This window comes from Alnus glutinosa, chromosome 4, assembly GCF_958979055.1.
Source record: "Alnus glutinosa chromosome 4, dhAlnGlut1.1, whole genome shotgun sequence".
In the NCBI taxonomy this organism is placed as follows: domain Eukaryota; kingdom Viridiplantae; phylum Streptophyta; class Magnoliopsida; order Fagales; family Betulaceae; genus Alnus; species Alnus glutinosa.
In genome coordinates, this window is record NC_084889.1 from 3,350,438 (window position 1) to 3,371,648 (window position 21,211).

The 21,211-nt window shown below is 37.1% G+C and overlaps 3 protein-coding genes across 3 annotated transcripts; 1 reads left to right on the plus strand and 2 right to left on the minus strand.

Moving 5' to 3' along the window:
* The first annotated feature begins 284 nt into the window (after window positions 1–284).
* Window positions 285–4,929, plus strand: LOC133866979 (lysine histidine transporter-like 8). Its single transcript, XM_062303650.1, has 5 exons — window positions 285–824; window positions 1,779–1,912; window positions 2,697–3,124; window positions 3,257–3,388; window positions 4,294–4,929. Exons 1-5 carry the CDS (start codon window positions 439–441, stop codon window positions 4,777–4,779), a joined length of 1,566 nt encoding a protein of 521 aa, XP_062159634.1. The 5' UTR covers window positions 285–438; the 3' UTR covers window positions 4,780–4,929.
* Window positions 4,930–6,903: 1,974 nt separating this feature from the next.
* LOC133866443 (dof zinc finger protein DOF3.4-like) lies at window positions 6,904–8,135 on the minus strand. Its single transcript, XM_062302974.1, has one exon. It carries the CDS (start codon window positions 7,928–7,930, stop codon window positions 7,229–7,231), a length of 702 nt encoding a protein of 233 aa, XP_062158958.1. The 5' UTR covers window positions 7,931–8,135; the 3' UTR covers window positions 6,904–7,228.
* A 9,086-nt stretch (window positions 8,136–17,221) lies between these two features.
* Window positions 17,222–21,171, minus strand: LOC133865275 (ent-kaurene oxidase, chloroplastic-like). The gene is made up of 7 exons (XM_062301653.1): window positions 20,915–21,171; window positions 20,618–20,778; window positions 18,775–18,936; window positions 18,561–18,701; window positions 18,204–18,458; window positions 17,760–18,116; window positions 17,222–17,672 (listed from the first exon to the last, which is right to left on the minus strand). The coding sequence occupies exons 1-7, from the start codon at window positions 21,072–21,074 to the stop codon at window positions 17,361–17,363; spliced, it is 1,548 nt and encodes a 515-aa protein (XP_062157637.1). The 5' UTR covers window positions 21,075–21,171; the 3' UTR covers window positions 17,222–17,360.
* Window positions 21,172–21,211: the final 40 nt, after the last annotated feature.

Consider the following 21,211-nt stretch of genomic DNA (forward strand, 5'->3'; position numbering starts at 1 on the left):
TACTCCCTAATTGAGAAAGTTAATTGATATATAGAGATCTTTATTCCAAATAGAACCGATCACCACCGTCCAAATGAAGGGTCCACCTCATGCATAAAATAAAGGGTCAAAATCATAAATGTGCAAACTTTCATGGTTCCAGTTTTCTCTTTCCACTACCCAGTAAGACCCCACGCTCTGATTCGTAACTGACACTTCTTCCGACACGCTGAAAAGCATCAAAATAAATACAGTGAATTTAGAAAACAAAAAAACAAAAAAAAATCTGCATTATTACTTCTCGTACTCAATCTTTTTTCAGACACTTCACACTTTGTAACAGAGTGAAGTAGCAGAGCAAGAGGTAGAGATTGGAGATATTTATAAACGGAGTTTGGGTTCACCAGCAGAGGCACAGAGGCTTTGGTGGGTTTTGGAAGCTGAGAAGTAGAGTGGAGAATGGAGGAGAGGCCAGAGACGGAGTTGATATCGATACCGGCGACGCCGAGAGCGTCGACGCCGGAGATACAGACGCCGACGGGGCAGAGGTCGCCGAGGCCGGCGTCGAACCGGGAGGGGAAGGCCTCTACGGCGTGGACTCCGACGTCGTTTATATCTCCTCGGTTTCTGAGTCCCATTGGGACGCCGATGAAGAGGGTGCTGATCAACATGAAGGGTTACTTGGAGGAGATGGGTCATCTCACGAAGCTCAACCCTCAGGACGCTTGGCTTCCCATTACAGAGTCCCGCAACGGGAACGCTCACTACGCTGCGTTTCACAACCTCAATGCCGGGGTTGGCTTCCAGGCCCTGGTTTTGCCCGTTGCCTTTGCTTTCCTCGGCTGGTATGCTTAATCGTGCTTAGTTAGACCCTCGGTTTAATGGTTACTGTTATTTAGCTTGCGTTTATCATTCTGATTTCTGAAGTGCCTGCCATTGCACGTCTCACTGAGATACGCATTTATGAATTCTCAGTTCCTTTACTAATGCTATTTTCTCTATCTTCTATGAATCTACTTCATGCATTTAATTTCCAAAAAGGGGGTCTCTTTCGGTTTCTTACGCTTTACATTGGATTTGTACCGTATATACAAGTTTCATTCCCAAATAGTCAAATGTGTTATTCCTTTAGTCACATGAATTTGACTAAAGGTACTGGGTAAGCTTTTTTTTTTTTCTTTTTTTTTCTTTTTTTTTTTTAAAGTTCCTGATAGATTTGGTTTCCACAGAAGAAGAAGAATGAAACATCCTTGAGGCAAGTCATTTCTAGGTCCTTTATCTTTTGCTTTTTCACTTGTGAAATTATTCTAGAGAGAAAAAGCCACCTCTCCTAGCGGGGCCACTCATAATTGTGTTACTCCTTTTGTGATTATGACAGAGGGCCCTTTATACTTGATTATTGCTTTTTCTTTTTCATAATATCCATTTCAAATCACTGCAAACAGTAAAGTATATCACTTTGCTTAGGTATATTGTGCAGCCTTTACTGGTATGCCTGATTTTCTACTAATTCTGTATGGTTATTGAGCCTCTATAGATTGGTGAGGCCAATCTAGCTGAAAAGCTGTACTCGTTTATAAGTCTTATTTATAAGTCTTTTGATAGTGGGGAAAGGGGAAGACTACTAAGTGAAAAAAAGAAATATCTGTTCGGGTAAAATTTGCAGATAGCTTGCTGTTATGTATCTGGTGTGCTTTCTTGAAAAATTTATGAACATTAAATTAAGTGTTTATCACGGTGCTCAAAGGAAGAAATATATCTCGATTTGACTTGGATTGTTTTCTTTACTATTTCCATAGGAGTTGGGGAATACTTTCTTTAACCATAGCCTACTGTTGGCAACTCTATACTCTGTGGGTTCTAGTTCAGCTACACGAGGCAGTTCCAGGAAAGCGGTACAACAGATATGTGGAGCTGGCAGAAGCAGCATTTGGTGAGGATGCATTCCAACATGACATTTTTTTTTTAGTTAAAAAACCTTAATGTCTAACTCCATGAACTGCTGAATTAACCCTTGAACTCATTGAATTTTCCGGGATAGTGAGATGAGTACTGCTGAATTAACTCGTTGCATATATGATAAATGGCTGAAGTGCATAATACACTCTCATGTGAAAAATATGTTGGTCATCCCATCTTTTGTTTTCTCAAATTTGGCATTTGCAATAATTAAACAACAAAACATTACACGGTAGTGGAGAACACTATTCCCATTATTTTTTTTTTCACATTTTTCAATAACAATTCACATCAAAATATTCTCACTTTTTTCACTTTTTATATCACATCAATAAATTTTTTTTTTATTATTTAAATAAAAAAATTCACTACAATACAAATTTTTTTTACTTTTCTATACAAATTCTTTTTACTTTATATCACATCATTACTTTTACTAATTTCAAAACTAACAACCCACTACTCTGTATTATTCTGTCAAACAAACCCTAATGCACTCATACTGTTGGTTCTAGCTGTCTGCTTCTGAACCACTGTTCATTGCTTCTATGTTGTACCCCTTTGAGTGCGTCAGAAACTAAATTACAAGAGGAGTTGATGAGGATTGTAACTTTCAAATTATTTGGAACCATGATCTTACTATATTTCTTAATGCAGCTAATTTTTAGTAGTGAATATGAGAATGGTAATTAGTATACAAGACGTTTACCAGTTCTTTCCTTACATGACATCTATTGCTGTTATTCTTCCTTTTGCAGGGGAAAGGTTGGGCGTCTGGCTTGCTCTCTTCCCGACTGTTTATTTATCAGCTGGAACGGCAACAGCTTTGATTCTTATAGGAGGGGAGACCATGAAACTATTTTTCCAGATAGTTTGCGGGCCCCTCTGTTCATCGAATCCCCTTACAACTGTAGAGTGGTACCTGGTGTTTACCTCTCTATGCATTGTTCTATCTCAGCTCCCAAACCTCAATTCAATTGCTGGACTTTCTCTCATAGGGGCTGTAACGGCCATCACTTACTCCACCATGGTGTGGGTCCTCTCCGTAAGCCAACAAAGGCCATCAACAATATCTTACGAACCCCGTTCAATGCCATCCTTCAACGCTTCTGTCTTTTCAGTCTTGAACGCGCTTGGAATTGTAGCCTTTGCATTTAGAGGACACAATTTGGTTTTAGAGATCCAGGTATGCACATTGGGAGTTCGGAAGCGATAAAAGTTTACTCTTACTGTAGGGGCAACATCCCTAATCATTAGCTGAAGTTGTGTCACTTTGGTCATCTAATATTCTAATGGAGTTCATTTGGCCTCTTTTCAGGCAACTATGCCATCGACATTTAAGCACCCAGCTCATGTTCCTATGTGGAGAGGAGCCAAAGTTGCCTACTTCTTTATTGCCATGTGCCTGTTCCCTGTTGCCATTGGAGGCTATTGGGCTTACGGAAATCTTGTAAGTGTACTAACTGGCACTACTCTTGGTTCTCATCCATTCATAAAATCATGATGATTTACAGGTGTCGTAAGCAAATATCTTCAAAACTATGCATACAGTGCAGGTCCATGGAAAAACTCCATTTAAAAGAAGATTCTAGTGTGTCATCAGATGTTCTAGATAATGATTAAATTCATCATTTTGCTATCAACTTAAGATTTTCGGATATGTGATGATTTATCATAGTAGTAGAATAGGGGGCATGAGTTTGAACCATGCCTTTACTTTATACCTGTGTGATTGAAAATTAAAAATTCTATATGTTGGACGTCACTCATTGAGGAGTTTTGGTCCAGACATGAGGGGGAATTTTGAATAATAATTAAATAATTAAATTGTTAACTTTTTCATCAATTTTGGCTTTTGGAACAAGTGGTAGTTTATTTTAGGCGAAAGCTCGTAAAGGAACCAATCTGGTGAGTGACATGCTAAAGGAAAACAGCTTTTAAGCAATTTGTGTAAGTTTAAAAGATAGATTTTCTGATAGCTTCTTCTCTTTATTTATTTTTTCTTTTTTTTTTTTTAAAAAAAAAATCATTATTCGTAAGTAGAGAAGAACCTGATCTCAGAAGGTGAATTTTCTCTTATTCCAAAATTCTCGTACGGTTAGCGGTTGGTGTTCGTCCCTCTTGTAGCCAAGTCATTGCTTTCATGGACTTTGGTTTTCATTAGATGTTCCTTGTCAATTTGATACTGGATCAAGGCTATGGCTTTCTATAAACTTCACCATATAATTGCAGAGTTGTGATCTTGTCCCTTCCCACCAAATTCACCAGGCCTTTATTTTGTGTAACATTGTTCAGAATCATTTATATGGATGTCATTGCATCAAGCAGACATTAACACTCTGTTTTTTGTTGCAGATGCCTTCAGGAGGGATGCTTAATGCCTTGTATGCATTTCACAGTCACGACATTCCAAGAGGACTTCTTGCAATGACTTTTCTGCTAGTTGTGTTCAACTGTTTGAGCAGTTTCCAGATATACTCCATGCCTGTTTTTGACAGCTTTGAAGCCAGCTACACAAGCCGAACCAACCGCCCCTGCTCGATTTGGGTCAGGTCTGGTTTTCGTGTATTTTACGGATTTGTCAACTTCTTCATAGGGGTGGCCCTCCCTTTCCTCTCCAGTCTTGCTGGTCTGTTAGGAGGACTCACTCTTCCAGTCACATTTGCTTACCCTTGCTTCATGTGGGTTCTCATAAAGAAGCCTACAAAATACAGCTTCAATTGGTACTTCAATTGGATCCTTGGCTGGTTAGGGATTGCTTTTAGCTTGGCCTTTTCCATTGGAGGTATCTGGAGCATGGTTAACGATGGACTTAAGTTGAAATTCTTCAAGCCTAACTGAGATTTAGGCAAAGAAAGCTTAATGGGGCTTTGGATTTCTGCAGAGTTAATGTTGGAATCATATTATGTTGTTTTATATACAGTAACTGTCATGTAAGAACCTCTTCCCTGTGGCTTATATATAGTAGTAAACTGGTGTCATGTTGAATTCTTTCTTAAGTCTCAATCTTCCCATATAATATTAGTCTTGGTGCTCAATCTGGTTCCTTTCTCTGCTGGCTTGGCCCAATATCCATTATAAAATAATGAAGAAATCGATATGTGGAGTGACGACTCCAACTCTAAGGTAGTGGTGAGGCTTTCAATATGTTTAAAAAGAATCATGTATATATCACATTGAGCTCCACCGGCTTATGGACTACTTTTTGAGAAAGCATTTTGCTTTAACAAACAATTTTCAGAACACCTTTTTGGACAAAAAACACACCCTTAAAAACTGTCTTCCAAAGGTAGCTTTTGTCTTTGCAAGCACTTGGGTTGAAACTACAATTTGGACAACCTAGTCACAGTTCTGTGTCATAATCCTTTTAACTACTGTACAAGAGTGGGGTTTGCAATTAGAAAAATGATTATTTCCCAACTCTTTTGCATAATTTTCACACAGCCAAGACACATTAGTGAGACCTACACGTATAAGTCCCACCAATGTATTTTGGTTGTGTAAAAAGAGTAGTAGAAAAATCACTCCCAACGCTTGGGGAAAAGCTTTCTACATAACAAAATTGTGCACAATTTGTGCACAACCACTCACATTACCAATGATCTGTATAAATGGTCCTTCCACTCACATTAGTGGACCTATGTAAGTAGTCGTGCACAAATTGTACACTTTCTTATTGCCCAAGATCAATCCCCTTGCACTTATCAAATCCATCCTTTCTAGAAAAGTAGGCTTTGACAAAAATTTAGCTGGGGCTGAAAAATAAGCAGTACATTCAACTCTGTATGTAATAAATTTGAATAAGCTGGGGCTGCAGTGATAATGGATGCTTCGTGGAAATCATCCTCTTTTGGAATAAGTGCGTGTTTGGTGGCATGGGGGGGGGTGGGGGGGACCAACATCCCTTCATAAATGATGACGACTTCATCTCAGGAGTTTTGTCTTAACTCCAGTAAAAAGGTTAAAAAAAAATTTAAACGTTGAAGAAAGAATGATTGAAAAAGAACCGACGTTTTTGTTAACACGTGTCATTTGATGTGTAACTTCTCTAAACAATGAGACATAAGATTAGTCAATATTCGCATTCCAAAATATCATCCACAGCACAGTAGCTCATAACTCTTGATAAATAGAGCGATTTAGCAAAACTATATTGGAAAAAAAAATAATTTATTAAATTGTCACTTTTTTTTTAGAATATGTAATTCTTATTTGCCGTTTTAATGAACACACTCTAAAAATAAATGTCAATTTAATAGAGTTAATTAAAAATACCTTTTGTAATTCTTGTTTTCTGGTTAATTATTATTGTTAGTATTTCGTTGAGCAGCCGACACCCTCTTTTGTCTTTAATTGAGAAGTTGAGGATAAAGCAGGCGGTAACTTAACATCCATGAACATGCATGCATTATGCATAGTAATTGTATAATTAGCACAGCACGATCCATCAAACTGTCTCATGGTCGGTGGCCTGTCAGCCATGATCACCTTTTTCTTCGTGACAACAACTAATGTTGTCAACGAAGACTTGACCACAACGAACCTTTTTTTAAGAAACTTCGCGCACCATTCCGAGCACATTTCTACGACAAAATTGCATTATTACTTTGTTGCTAATTACCTTTGTTAATTACACGCTGGACAACTGTTCACCTCGACGAACATCTGGTTATATGTTGGGAGACTTGGGGGATGGAGTGATGTATTGCATTACTCGGTGAAATCGATCTGCAGGCGGGGCTTATTTTTGAACTGTCTAATTGATTAATCAGTGAACAAATTATACATAATCCGACACATTCTCTCAGATTCATATTCCGCAAATTGTTCTCCAAATGTTTGATATATTGCATTCAGAACCATGACATTTTTTTTTTTTTTTTTTTTTTTTTGAGACTGGATGCTCAGATTTCATGCATTATTACCAAAACTGTTCTGTGGACTGAATTGTTCGAAAGGATGCAATTTTACCAATGGAAAAAACCGACCAAAGGATTTGTTTTTATTTATCAAACTAGATACTATGTAGTACTAAGAATCCCCCAAAAAGATGATGTCCTTGTCCATGTTTTTTGTTCAAACGATTTGTCCAAGACAGAAGTAAAGATTTACAGGGCCATCAAAGAAAAGCACCCTACCTGAGGTTCGCTTTCAACCTAGTCATGTCTATGTAACCTATACCAGTTTATACCCCACCCAACACTGACCCACAAAAGAAGGCAACTTTGACACAGAACTTCCAAAAACCACCAACAACCAAAACCATAACAGAGAGTAACCAAAACCATCATCACTCCAAACCCTGAGCAGGGGTTGAAATTGCAAGGTCCGTGGAAGCAAAGGAATCCCCACCACCATCAGCACCGCTCAGCTGCCACGTGTCGTACCCTGAAGAAGGCACCGGAGCACCACCATTGCCGGCACTCCCACCGGCAAAGTCACCGACTTCAGGGAATGTCCAGACCCCCCTGCCCAACCCAAACCCGCCCATCTCGTCGAACCCGGGTATGGTCCCCAATCCGTACCCGCTCAGCCCCAAGAACCCCTGACCGTGCGGCTGCGAGCTCAGCATGAAGTTGAAGCCCCCGACATTCTCATTCAGACCCACATCATGCGAGACCAACTCGGGCTTGACCCCGGGAGGAAAAACCGGAAAGGGGTCGGTGGGTGCGGCCTCGTTGGTAACGGTGGAGGAAGAAGAAGAGGACGAGGAAGACGAAGACGTGGTACCGCGAGTGCGCTTGGCGGTCGCGTTCTTGCGGGTGCCGCCGCCGAAGGGCACGTTGCGGAGGGTGCCACCCTGGGTCCAGTAGCGGCGGCAGGACTTGCAGAAGTGGCGTGGCTGGGAGAGATTGTAGTTGTTGTAGTAGCAGAACTTGGTGGAGGTGGAGTCGCAGCGCGGGCAAGGGAGTGGCTGGGTCTGCTGCGGATGAGGGTGGCCCAAGCTCTGCTGCACCCTCACAGCCTTGCCCTCCGCGGTCTCCGTAGGCATGTCTGGGCGTGTTGTTCTCTGGGGATTGGTAAAGGAATTGCGAAGAATGTTGAAGAATAAGACAAAGGGTGGGTAGAGATAGAAGACTCTAGAGTCTAGACTGAGAGAGCACAAACAAATGGCGAGGAGATGTGTTGGAAGTAGTGGGTGGGGTTTTATATCCGCACAGACAGCGTATGTGCTAAGTCTTAAAACGTGAAGAGAGGGTTATACGTGCGGGTTACAGGCTGCTGAGGCCAACAGCGTGTGAATTTTTTGAGAAAATCCTGTGCAGTCTTCAAACGCTCCGACCCATGGCTCGGACGGTCACAACTGACAAGACGTGGCTTCTGTGGCTGTACAGACTCATCGACATACAATAATTTTTAAATTTATCATTAAATTTATTAGATTTTTTTTATACACTCAATGTAAGTCAATGAATTTAAAGATAAGATGGATAATCATTTTCTTTTGATTTATTAGATAGACACTTTAATACTTGGCTACCAAGTTTCTAATGTTTTTTTTTTTTTTTAATATTTATTCGTTATTATTTTTTATATTTTATTTTTCAAACTTATGCTTGTTCTCTGATGAAAGAGAAATAGAGAATCATAAAAAAAAAAAAAAAAACCCATACATTCATTTACATTACTTTTTTTACATTTGAGTAAGCATTATAGGTAAAATGTAAAATACATTTGATTTAGAAAACTAAATGTATGGTCCGTTTGGGTGTTCAATCTGAATATTATTTGAATTTATTGTACGAATTACGAAATTTAACTGTGTAAGATAAAATTTAAAAAAATTAAATAAAATATAATTTATTTTTTTAAAAAATAAAATATTATTCGAACCAAACACAAAATCATGCTTTCTTAAGAATTTCGTTTGCGATTTTACATATAAATTCAAAATGCATAAGCTACCATGGATGTTCTAACATGAGAAAGGCGATGTTGCCGAGTTTGTGCTATGCATCTATGTTCCGCAATCCTATGATGAATTTTGTATTGGATATGTATTAGGAAAAAATGTTTATTCCGTTTGTTAATTTTTTTTTTCTTTAAATAAAAATATTAAAAAACAACTGCAAGACTAAACAACTAAAAACACAAAAATAAAAATAAATAAAACACAAAACAACCTCAACAATTCTCAGCAGCCGGACCCATGTCATACAGTGTCCTACTGATGCTTTGGACTACTAGAGTCTTCTCGTCTAAGATAAAACATTCCACACATGTTTTGATGTTTATGCCTCCAGAATTTTTAGATCAGTAACAAGCACTCCTATAGTCCTATTATTATTATTAAACAAAAAATAAATAAATAAAAAAAATTGAAAGACCCATGTCTATACTCTTTTATATATACTATAAGACATGTGCGTACGGCCAAATCACAATACAAAAAAATAATAATAATAATAAAAAAAAAGTAATTTGCAAATTAAGAGAGATCTACGAGCCACCAAATTGGTCATTGAGAGCGGATGAGCCACTCTTAGTAGCTCAAGGTGTGGTTCGACCGCTGCCTATAACAACCTATATAAGTTGAATATATAAACCCAATCGCACATAAACAGGCTCCCTAGTAAGTGTGAATGAATGATGACCAATACACGCTAATGGGTTCAATATGATATTTTAGTAAAAGTTTTAAAAATAAGTTGTAGATATCATAATTAACTATCAAACATGGACTCATTATCATTAAAGACTAAAATGTCTTTTACCTAGATAATGAAAGTCATTATTTTAGTCAAACAAGTTAAATAAGATAACCTTTTCAAGTCATTATTCTACATCCCCTCCGCAATGGAAGCTTAAAATGCGTGACAGATAATGCACTTTAATTTTCTTATTTCGAATTGTTGTTTCAGGAATGTTAGAGTATTTTTTGGCGTTCTCTTGAAATGGTATAAATGTAATTTTTTAATCAAAAAAATTACATCTATGCCATCCAAAATGACATAGATGTAATTAAAAAAATTACATCCATGCCATTTTAGAAAAATATCAAAAGATGCTCTAGCATTTTTCTTGTTGTTTTGTAATTTTTATGGGGTTTATTAATTTGTCTGAACATATTTGAGATAGTAATTCTAGAAGTTCTCATATATTATTTTTGTGTTCCTTAAAAAATGAGTTGGCTTTTAAAATCACAATTTGATTAAAAATTAATAGTAATCAATCACAAGAGTAATTCTAAATGTCCATCATGTGTCACTTTTGTGTCCCTTAAAAAATTAGATGGCTTTAAAATTGCTATTTAATCAAAATTTAATAGTGATCAAATCACACGCCCAGTAGTAATTTTAAAAGCCACCTCATTTTTGGATGTACACAAGAGCAACACAAGACGAACTTTTATAATTACTTTCAATGATAATTTTAAAAGTCACCTTATTTTTTAAATAACACAAAATGAACTTCTAGCAATACTCATTTTGAGAAGTCCACATACCTGTTTGAGTAGATAAACTTCATAAGAGTTATTCACATTTAGTTCTACAAATATATATATATATATATATATAAATTTTAATAACCATTTTTTTTTAAGAACTTACATTCGGCTTAATATTTTAACTATCTACTTTTATTATTTTATTCAAAAAAGTAATCTTTATATATTCTTACTATTCATAAAGAGGATAGAGGATTGATTTTTCTATTAATTATTAATTTAATTTATGTATTTTTTTTTTGACATGTCAACACAAGAGGGGGATGGGGGTTTCAAATTAGTAACCTTCGTTACATGAGGCGTAGTATTCAACCGATTGAGTTTTTGACTATTTTGGGTAGCCCAATGTAAATGCTCTGAGTTTAATTTTCTAAAATGATTTTTTTTTCTTTCTCATTGTATTTAATTAAAAGAGTATTTAAATAATATAAAAAAAATGATAAAGAAAGATATTGTATATTACATCTAAAAATAAAATAAAAATTGGTTTGGTTTCTTAAACGGAGAAAAAAATTGAGAAAAAGTCTAAAAAAGCAAATTGATGGAGATGGATGGTTTGAAAGGAGGTGGAATGGATGCAATGAATTTCATGATTTCATGTACTGAAAATAAAAAATAAGAAAAAGAAGGTGAAATGTTTTAGTAACCTTCTCTTGAGTCGGCAAACATGGACGATAGGTTCAGTTGTGAATTTGGGTAGAAGAGGGCCGACAACATCATGGATGTTGGGCAGCGTGGGAAGCAATAATTGGATTTGCCTGCTGCTTCTATGCCTCAGTGGCCAACATCTCCTCTGCATCAAAGATTCCACCATCTCTCTCTCTCTCTCTCTCTCGAGTTGCCTGTGCCGGATTTCTCGGCTGCCGTGATCTCTGCTCCTTTGATTGAGCTCTCTGCTCCATGCATGCTCTTCTAAATGTTTTTTTTTTTAAAAAGAATTATCTAATAGGAAATATTGGAGTATGGTTGTTAATATATTTTGAAATATATAAGTAATGGTAAAAAGTATTCATGTATGAGTAATTTGTGCTTCAAATTATTTGTTAATATATTTATTTTACAAATAAAAACAAAAATTTTAACAAATAACTAAGGTATTCTATCTTATTTTTGTCTAATTTAATTTGACCGAAATTTTTGTATTGCATGCACCACATCTAAACCGTAGATTATTCTTCCTATTAAAAAGCATTCACACTTAGCTAATTAACCAAAGGTTATTTTAACCGATAGGAATGTAAATTTAAATGAAAAATTATCTCCATCCAACAAGCTATTTTAACAAACGAAACATCATTTACATGATTACATCCAACTGCCACAATGCTTACTGGCTCGATCAGTATTGTACAGTTACCTATTGTAAATAAATAAAAAATTCTATCATTAAATAATAAAAAAGTCTTTAAAGTAAATAATAAAAATATATAGTTAAAATAAAATAAAAAAAGAAAATTCAATTAGTGACACATGTTTATTTTCGTCACATCAACTTAAAATATTATTTTTTAATAATCTCATTTAATTTTTTTTTTTTTAAAAAAAGAAAATGGGGTTGGGGGTGGCTAGCAGCCCACCCCATGACGCCGGAGATGCAGGAAAGTGCATACTCTGAGTTGAATATGGAGCCAAAATTCCCCTGCAACATGACTGAGGTTTATCTTCCTCCTAGTGTGGCTACCCTTCAATCTTCATCCTTGTGCGATTTTTCAATTGGTTTTGTGCCAACTCCTCTGCCCTAAATCCCCACAGTGTGTGTTATAAGAAGCCGCTAAATCCCAAATATCCCCCTTGGTCAATTTCCTCAATTGCAACCCTATTTCTTTTCCAACCATATTACAGTATCAAAACTTTTGCTCGGAATCGCTCGGCTGTCATCCCTGCAATCAGAATCCACCTGAAGCACTTTCCTTCCAAGCTCAGCCGTTACAGGTCGACCACAATTGTCGGATTCCTGGTTTTGGTTTTCCACAACTTGTGTGGATTTTGCCCTCAAATCACTCGACGATCTTCACTGAAAGCAGGGGAATCTTGGAAGCCCTTGCAAATTTCAAAAGAAGGGAAGTGTTCACATTGAGGAAATTCAAGATTAGAAAATGTCGAAACAACAGTACTACTAGCTAGTGTCTGGTCTGGACTAGGCGCTAGCTGTTGCATGAGTGTCCGATGGATGACAGTGTTGATTTCAACATAGGAACATGAGGTTCTGATTCCATCTACATCTGCGAATGAGGGACTTGATGATTAAGGTCCTTCCATGTTGCAGGGGAATCTTGTCTCCACATTCAACTGAGAGTATGCAGTTTCCTGCATCTCCGGCGTCATGGGGTGGGCTGCTAGCCACCTCCCTCCCAAGGGGATGGCCAGCCCAACCTCCTTTTCTTTTGTAATTTTTTTTTAAATAAAATTTTAAAAAATAATATTGCAAGATGATGCGGCAAAAAGGGACAGTGACAAATAACAGAGTTGTAAATCTAACATTTTTCTTGTAAAATTGGAGGAAAAAGTGACTGAAAGTTCAAATCAAAAACACGAAAAAGTTAAAGAGTCAATATTAAAAAATAAAAACTGAGAGATCATTTTTAAATCTTTCTCTGGCTCAAAAATTTATTATATATTTACCTGAAATAAAATGTACTTACATTAAAAATAAAAAATAAAAAATATGTTAAAACGAATGTGAATGCCCTCAAACAGTTATTAAGAGCATTTACAGCAATTTTTCTAAAGAGAATTTGTTCTCTAAACTTTAAAGAAAATTACAAGAAAGTTTAAAAACTCTTTCACAACATATTTCTTAAAATTTTCATTTCATATGAAGTGAATAGTACTTTCTAACTTCCTATTCATTTGTTTATTTTAAAAATATATTATCTCTCATATTTTATTTTTTTTAATTAAAGTAAAAATATAAAAATAATATTTTAATGATATAAGAAAAAAAAAAAAAAAGCTACTATGAAGTTTTCTTTTTCTTTTTTTCTTTTTTTTTTTTATAAAAAAGTAAAAAATAATTTTATTTCTTATATTTAAAAAAAAAGGGTTAAAAAACTGCTGAAAATGCTCTTAATATCGTTTTTAAAAGCTTATTGGTGTGTCAAGAGTGCCGAGTCCACAATCCGTCATTCTGCATGCCCCCCACGGCCCACAGACTTGTCCTACTCATGGATCTGACTGAGCTGACATGGCTATCAGTACACAGAGAAGTGGGGTCCCAGTTCTGAAAGTTTGACCAGATAACCACGTGGCCAACTACGACGGGTCCTACTCGGAATTAGCCCGGTCACGCGGGGCTCCAGAGTCAAGCCTCCCGCAACAACTACCCGTAGAAATCAGACACACAGTCCCAGATTCTCTGTTTATTGTCGCTTTCAACGCAAGTGGTGTGAACGCGAGAGAATTTAGACCCGTTTTTGTAGGATACGACGATGGACCGACCTGTCCATTTCTGACGTTGCCTCTGTTCCCTGTAGGTTGTTTTGATGTGCCTACCCATGTTAAATTCTTTACATAATCAACGTCATAGCTTGAAAATGCATTTAGTATTTCTCTTTTAGAAATGTTTGCACAAAATAAGGTAACCAAATAATGAAACATATATAAAACATTTTTAAAGTGGTTCGAAATTTATTTATCAGGTCCATGGTACCAAACAGGATGTTAGTAAATCATTTTTATTTTAAGTAAAATGTAAAAGATTAAATTTGACATACCTGTTTCGAAATAAGATATCTTCTGTACATTATTGATACACGTACATTTTAGGGCGAGAAAAGAAAGAACGGACCATTTCTTAAATCTAAGAACATTCTCATTTGGCTAGCCGACATGCTAACATGAGAGTAGACTGAACTGTATTTGACTCATCAATTTGGAAAAAACATTTGTTGACCTGCTAATATGCTTACAAATACTCACCAAATGTAAAAATAAAGTATTTTTTTAATCTCTATCATTCTCTCGCATCTCAATAAAAAATAAAAAAATAATATTAAAATCATTGAAAAATAATTACTAAATGGAATAGTAGAAGTGAACAACTAAACGAGAGTCGGATATATGTAAGTAGTTCGGAAAAAGTTGGTAAATATATAAAATAGAAAAATATAAAGGTATTTATTGTATTTTGGTTGAAAAAATAATTTTTCAAAAAATCGCACACTCAAACAAGTCATAAGAATTTTTTTTTTTTTTTGTGGAGTTAAAAATTGTTTATTAATGTCCGGCCTGACATTTTTGGTATAAAGAACAAAAGAGAGAGAAGGTATTAACAAGTAGAGAACAAATATACTGAGCCCAATATGAAAGGTGTTAGCTGGGTGTGACAAAGTAGTCATTTTAGGCATGAAGAACAGATGCAGCCAGCATGCAGAAGGCCTAAATGGGGAAGAAGGTGAATTAGTCAAACCGCAACTGCAGAATGTATAGCCAGTTTTTCAACGTAAATGTGATGGGACTCTGCCTTAGTTTCAGATGGGAGGATTCCGATTCAATGTGCTGAAAAGTCCAAAACAATGGCTCTCCTTAAGTCAAGAGGGAATTGGAGGAGATCTACGGACGTTCAAAACCATAAACATTAAACCCCAATTGATAATTTTGTGGTTTTTATTTTGCCATATATAATTCAATAATCATCGATAGAATTACAACAAGTGTACAACTCTAAGGCATGTGTGAGGGGACTGAGGAGATCTACATGTGTGAGACCCACTCCAATGTGCTTTGGAGTTGTATATTTGTTATGCACTTATAGTGCATGTATTATTTCCTTTGAATTATATGGCAAAAAAATTGGGAAAAAGATTCTCGTACGACCGATGGAATCTCGATTGATCAAGGGGATTCGTTTTGTCTTTTTGATTTTGGTAGGTCGTATGTTGATCCATTTTCAACATATACAGCTCACAGTTAATGCTTCATTAAATGGATATATGTCATGCTATAAGGCGCATGCCTCTCTCTTTCAAACAAATTCATTTTCAACATATATACCATTAGGAATGCTATAAGCTTAAGGCGCGCGCATACCTCTATAATGTGTGTCAAAACTTCAATTTATTGCTTGAAAGTTAACATAAGTTAGAATGGTTTTTTGTCTAGTTCTTCGTAATTTGTAAAGAAGAACAAACAATGCGTCAGAGGGGGGGTCTCCCGACATCCCCTATCCGATGCCTAAGTAAGTGAGCCATTTTAGAGAGCATTGAGAGTCGAGAGTTTAATATATTTTCAGTCTATATTCAGAATGTCTTTTGTACCTGGGGTAGCAACCTATTTATAGGCACATATTATCAACCACATTGTTCCACCTTTATGTCATGGCTGAGTGGCACCCATAGTTGGATGAGATAGAGGTTGAGTGGGAGAGTGGGAGAGTTACTCTTCATAGGATATTTGAATCATGTATCTTATCCCATGTGTTCCAAATATAACCTTCAATGTGTTATAAGATTCCGTTAAATCCTAGTGACTGAGCGGGTTAAGTTGGGCCAGCAAGATCAACTGGGCCCTAGTTCGGATATAGGCTCATTTGCCTAGGGGATCCCTAACAACATACATGCAAAGAAATGAAAAAAGAAAAATCAAAGACCGTCTTGTGCATCATTCCATTTTGAATCGCTTTTCATGCTCCATTGAGTCCTTGACATCAAACCTCTATTTCTATGCATCAAATACCAACCCCACAAAAAAAAAAAAAAAAAAAAATCCATTAACTCACAAATCAACAAAAAGCAATCAATTACACCTTTATTAGAGCATCTCCAACGGGTTTTTCAAATAGCTCATAATAGTTTTATTTAGCTATTATAAGCTATTTTACTCCTCCAAAAAATACTTCAAAATATAAGGTGTTTTTATCCATTTTGCTATAATGACCGTACCTATGCTCTCATAACATAAAGAAACAAATTATACCACAACACTTAATTTGGCTTCCACAATAGCATTATTGCATGTCATGGGCAAGTTTACGAACAAATAATAATTTTTTTGTGAGGGAATGGACATGAAGCATATTGGGTAAACGAATATGGTGTTTAGAAAGTATATTAGATGCACCATAATGTGCGATTTTCAAACCGTGCCCATTACTAACTTAATTGAACTTGCTGTTTGCCTATGTATTCATCGGCTTGTAGGTTCAGATTGTTGAGATCAGCAGTCATGTGATTTGTGGCAGCGGTATCAGGGTACCAAGAGAGATAGATCGGGTTGACTGCCAACATGTAAGCAGCCATAAATGAAGATTCATCCCCTTGAAATGAGTGATCAAACCTACGATACCACTTCAGAGCAATGTGTCCATTTCTGCCACATATTTAACACATAAAGCCTGTATTTGAGGAGTAAGGTTGCTGATTTTGGGGAGATCCACGGCCACACCCCTTGCCTTTGGAGCGTGATCGAAGAATAGGAATTTCCTCTACCAGAGATGGAGTTGGAGGATCCTAAGCCGCGGTTGATGTTTGTCTTTGTGATAAAATTTGCAGAAGGGAAGACAATGTCAACAGCTGGAGTGTGCTGTTCCAAGCGCGACAAAGTTGACCACAAAGTTCATCAAGTAATATGGGATCGAGGCGTGTGGTCACAATGGTGACAAATGATTCATTATACGAACTTAATTAGTCCAGCCAAAATGTAAAAAGCCACTTCACAATCAATGAGTGGTTTATTAATAGTAACCAAGGTATCGGCAAATTCTTTCATTTTTTGAAAATAGTCTGCTTTAGAAAGAGTACTGCTTTTCTTAAATGTATTGAGACGTCATGAGTTGTACCCCGAACTACGACCTGCGATTTGGCCGCATTATGCAGATGTCCTTGGTTATCATATATATTTTTCTTGGAATATGAAATATGGCAACGATTTAATCACAATTGATAGAAACATTACAAACCAAAATGACCCTTGATTTCAGTCACTAGTAGTTTTATTAGAGTGGAATCAAAGGCAGCATGCATTGGGTTTTAGCCCATCAATTTCTCGGCTTTAGAATTGCTTGCATGGGATGGAGTTTTTGGGAAGTGAGCTTGACAGTATCCACATTCTCCTCTTCCCCATCTTTCAGCCTCCATTCAAACTCCTGCACTAACCTACCGACTGATGTACATGCTATTAACGATGCCTGAATATTACCGGCACATACTCTCCTTCCGGCTCCAAATGCCATTGTCTTTTGCAAATCCGCCAAATCATATTTCTCATCAAGAAACCTCTCGGGCTTCCACTCTTCAGGGTTTTCCCATTGTTTCTTGTCCATGTTACACCCGTATATGTTTATAGCAATCTGTGCAACAATGTTCCAAGTCAAAAATTTTGCTGGCAATTACAAGCAACACCAAACATGAAATAGATAAATAAGAAAAAGATCGACCTCACTTCCAGCAGGAACATGGTACCCTCCTAACTGGGTATCTTCGTGTGCATATCGTAAAGGTATTATTGGAACAGGGCTGTGCTTCCTCAGAGTTTCATGAAAAATAGCATTCAAGTATGGAAGCTGAGACAAGTGTTCCTCAGTAATCATGTCAGACCCACAAACGTCTCGGATTTCTCGGTACAGACGATCCTGCTGGTTTGGATCTTTAGCAAGCTCATACATTGCCCATTCTGTTGCAACCAAAGTGGTATCTGCTGCCTCGAGGATTACCTCCCAAACCAACATGGAAATTTGTTCATTCGTAAGTGTTTTTGCCTCAGATAACAAGTAGTCAAGGTAACAATTTAATTCCTGTTTCAAATCAATGGGAGGTTAATTACAATGATGAACATAAGAGAAATGTTGCGGTTTTAGCACAAAATCTTAATTAATTTGTACCTCGCCTGAAGCTATGCGCTCCTTCTGCTCCTTGATCAGGGCATTCATCACTGCTTGCCTGCGGGAAGCAGCTCGCTGAAGTTTCAATTCCACACGCTTATTTGGAATCCATCCTAGATACGGGAAGAAATCTCTCCAATCCACCTCAATCCCACTCTCCATTAAGTCAGTCACTAGAACTTTAAATATGTCATCTTTTGACAGAGTGCTCCCAAGCTCTTCCACATAAATGGATTCCAAGTCTTTCCCCAAAGCCTGCAAGTTACATTGTGTTCTGTTCAATATTCTTGAGTCTCCTGAATTGTTAAAGTATTAATTAAATAATTAAGTTCACCATTTTCTTTTGAGAAAACTCACTTCTTTCAAAGATAGACCAAAAAGTTCACACTCGAATATTTTCCTGAAATTCACAGCTTGAAGAGGAGAGTTCCTTGTAAGAGCATGTAATTTGCTCAAAACATTTTCTACCATGGTGTCTCTGTGGCATCGATGTCGCTTCTGAATAGCAAAGACATGAATTAATAATATGCAGGCATACGTACACGCATCGGAGGATGGGTAGAAAACCAACCTGAGCATTCGGTCCCAAAACATTTGCAAGCATGTGTCGTTTTGTTGTCTTGTGAAACTCATTGTAGTCACTTATTGAAACCATACATTTATCAGAGGTGAGAATCTTTAAGGCTTTCGGCAACTTTCTTGTTGAGATGGATGAATATCTGGTCACCATAGCCTGAAACAACCGGAAAAATTATACATGCCACGCATAACATAAGACAGGCATTGTTTTATAATAAAGGAGCAGAAAATTTAGTAACCCATGAAATTCTGGCCTCTAGACTCTTATGGCGGTATTGATTTCAATAAATTAGAGGATTTTACACATCCAGAAAAATGGAACTCTTTCACTTATTCATTGTTCATATGGAAAGAATTGTAGTGGTCATCAAAAGCAATAAACAAATTGATTTTTTTTCTTTAATTAATCATCCATAGCAGACATCCTTGAACAGAGTAAAAAGGCTCTTCACTTAACTAAGAGTATTCCTATACAGATTTATTAACAATAACATCCTGGTACTTTATTTAGGTACTATATCTTCAGATTAAACTAAAAAATGTCCTTTTGGGGGTCTACACTTGGAGTTTCAATCAATACTTAGAAGTAAAAAGCAGTTAAATCACCAATTGTCGGTAAGTAATTGAGACTATCATGTAGAATATTTAATTAAAATTAAAGGTGAATGATTGATGGAGATACAAATTCAAAATCATGACCTTTGTTCTGTTTTATTAAACTTACTCTCTCCCCCGCCCCAAAAAAAAAAGGAATATTGATTACTCTACTCAAGAATTGCAATGGGGAGGCTTGGCTCCTCCCTCCTCCTAATGGTACTTCCTGCCTAGTCCTTCTAGGGCTATGAAGAATTTTTGTTTTCTCTCTGGCTTAGATTCAGTGGAGATCATCTCCTCGTCCTTCGAGAGTTATGGAGTTTTTGTTTTTCCTAGTCCTTCTGGGGCAATTGAGGTTTTTGTTTTCTCCATGCATAGCTTAGATCTAGTGGAGATCGTTTCCTAGTCCTTTTAAGGCTAAGGAGTTCTTTGCTTTTTTTCTTTGGTTCTTTTAAGCAGGAAGGCTAACATGAGACGTCCCGTTGGGAAGCGGCCATCTCTCCTCCTGTGTCACCGGCACTTGTTGGCAGTGCTTCCATATGTTTTTATACCTTTGAAGCCAGATCTGTGTCCATTCGTCGGATTCTACTTGACACGCCCCCTTCCATGGGACTCACCGTCATCCTCCGGTCGTGCCACTCCAAGCCACGGCCTTGTTGGACTTCCGTGCTTGGCGCGTGGCCAGCACGCGCTAGGGATCTTCCCTTCTTAGTACCAGTCGTGAGGACCACGCCCTGTTTTTCAGGTTGTGGCCAGTGGCGTCTAGTTGTCTCTGGTGATCGTTTTCTGTAGGGGGTTCCTAGGATGGCGCGTGTGTGACACACGCCGTCTCCGTTGATGGCAATTCTTCCTGACACCGGCTCTGTGTTTGGTATTTTTTGTTTTGTTGTTTTTTGTAGTTTAATTTGAAAGTCTGTCGGTTAAATTTTCAGATATTATTGGACTTTTTATGGCTTCTTAGCTCGGATCAGCCCTCTTTTCTTCGTTAGATGAGCATTATTATTAAAAAGTAGCTCAAATGTTTGTTCCTGTAATATTTGGAATTTGTAGACAGTAAGTCAGAATTTTTTCTAGCTTAGTGTGTAAGGTGTTTTTGTACTTTTATTCACTGTAATGACCTTAATTTGAGCTTTTCTAGTAATGCATGGTAGCCCTGGTTATCCGTTAAATAAAAAAATAAAAAATAAAAAAAGAAAGAAAGAACTACAGTGGGGAAAAGTGAAACAGGAAAGGAAGGTAACCTCTTTGGAAACATCGGCGGAATTGAGAACAATAATAGTGGAAGCACCGGTTCTGATCGAGTAGATTGGCCCATATATCTCAGCCCACTTTGCAAATGTCTTGTGGGGTTTTTTCTCCGTTAGCTGTAGCAAATTTCCTATCACCGGTAGCCCTGGAACCACTGCAGCAACATCCAATGAAGTCAATGGACAATGTCCTCAACGCATTAATCAACATGCATGTAATTAACACTAAAATTAATTAGCACAAAATGAAAACCCAATAAAACCCAAAGGAAATGAAAAGGAATCAAGTACCGGGTACGGGAGGGAGTTTGGAAGGCCCCTTCTTGTGGGCAGAGATATATCCTCGGACGGTGTAAGAGACAAGCAACAAAGAGAGACCACCGACAGCAACAGTGGTGGCAAACGGCGCCGCTGTTTGGAAATCTTGAAAGATAGGTGTTATGCTGGCCATGGTCTTTAATTTGCACTGCAGTTACACACACAAAAGATTCCTAGTTTCTGAGATACAATTTGTTGTTGCAGAATGCAGACACACACTGTATATGTATATATATCGTGCAAGGAAGACGTACATGCTGGGTCTGGGAA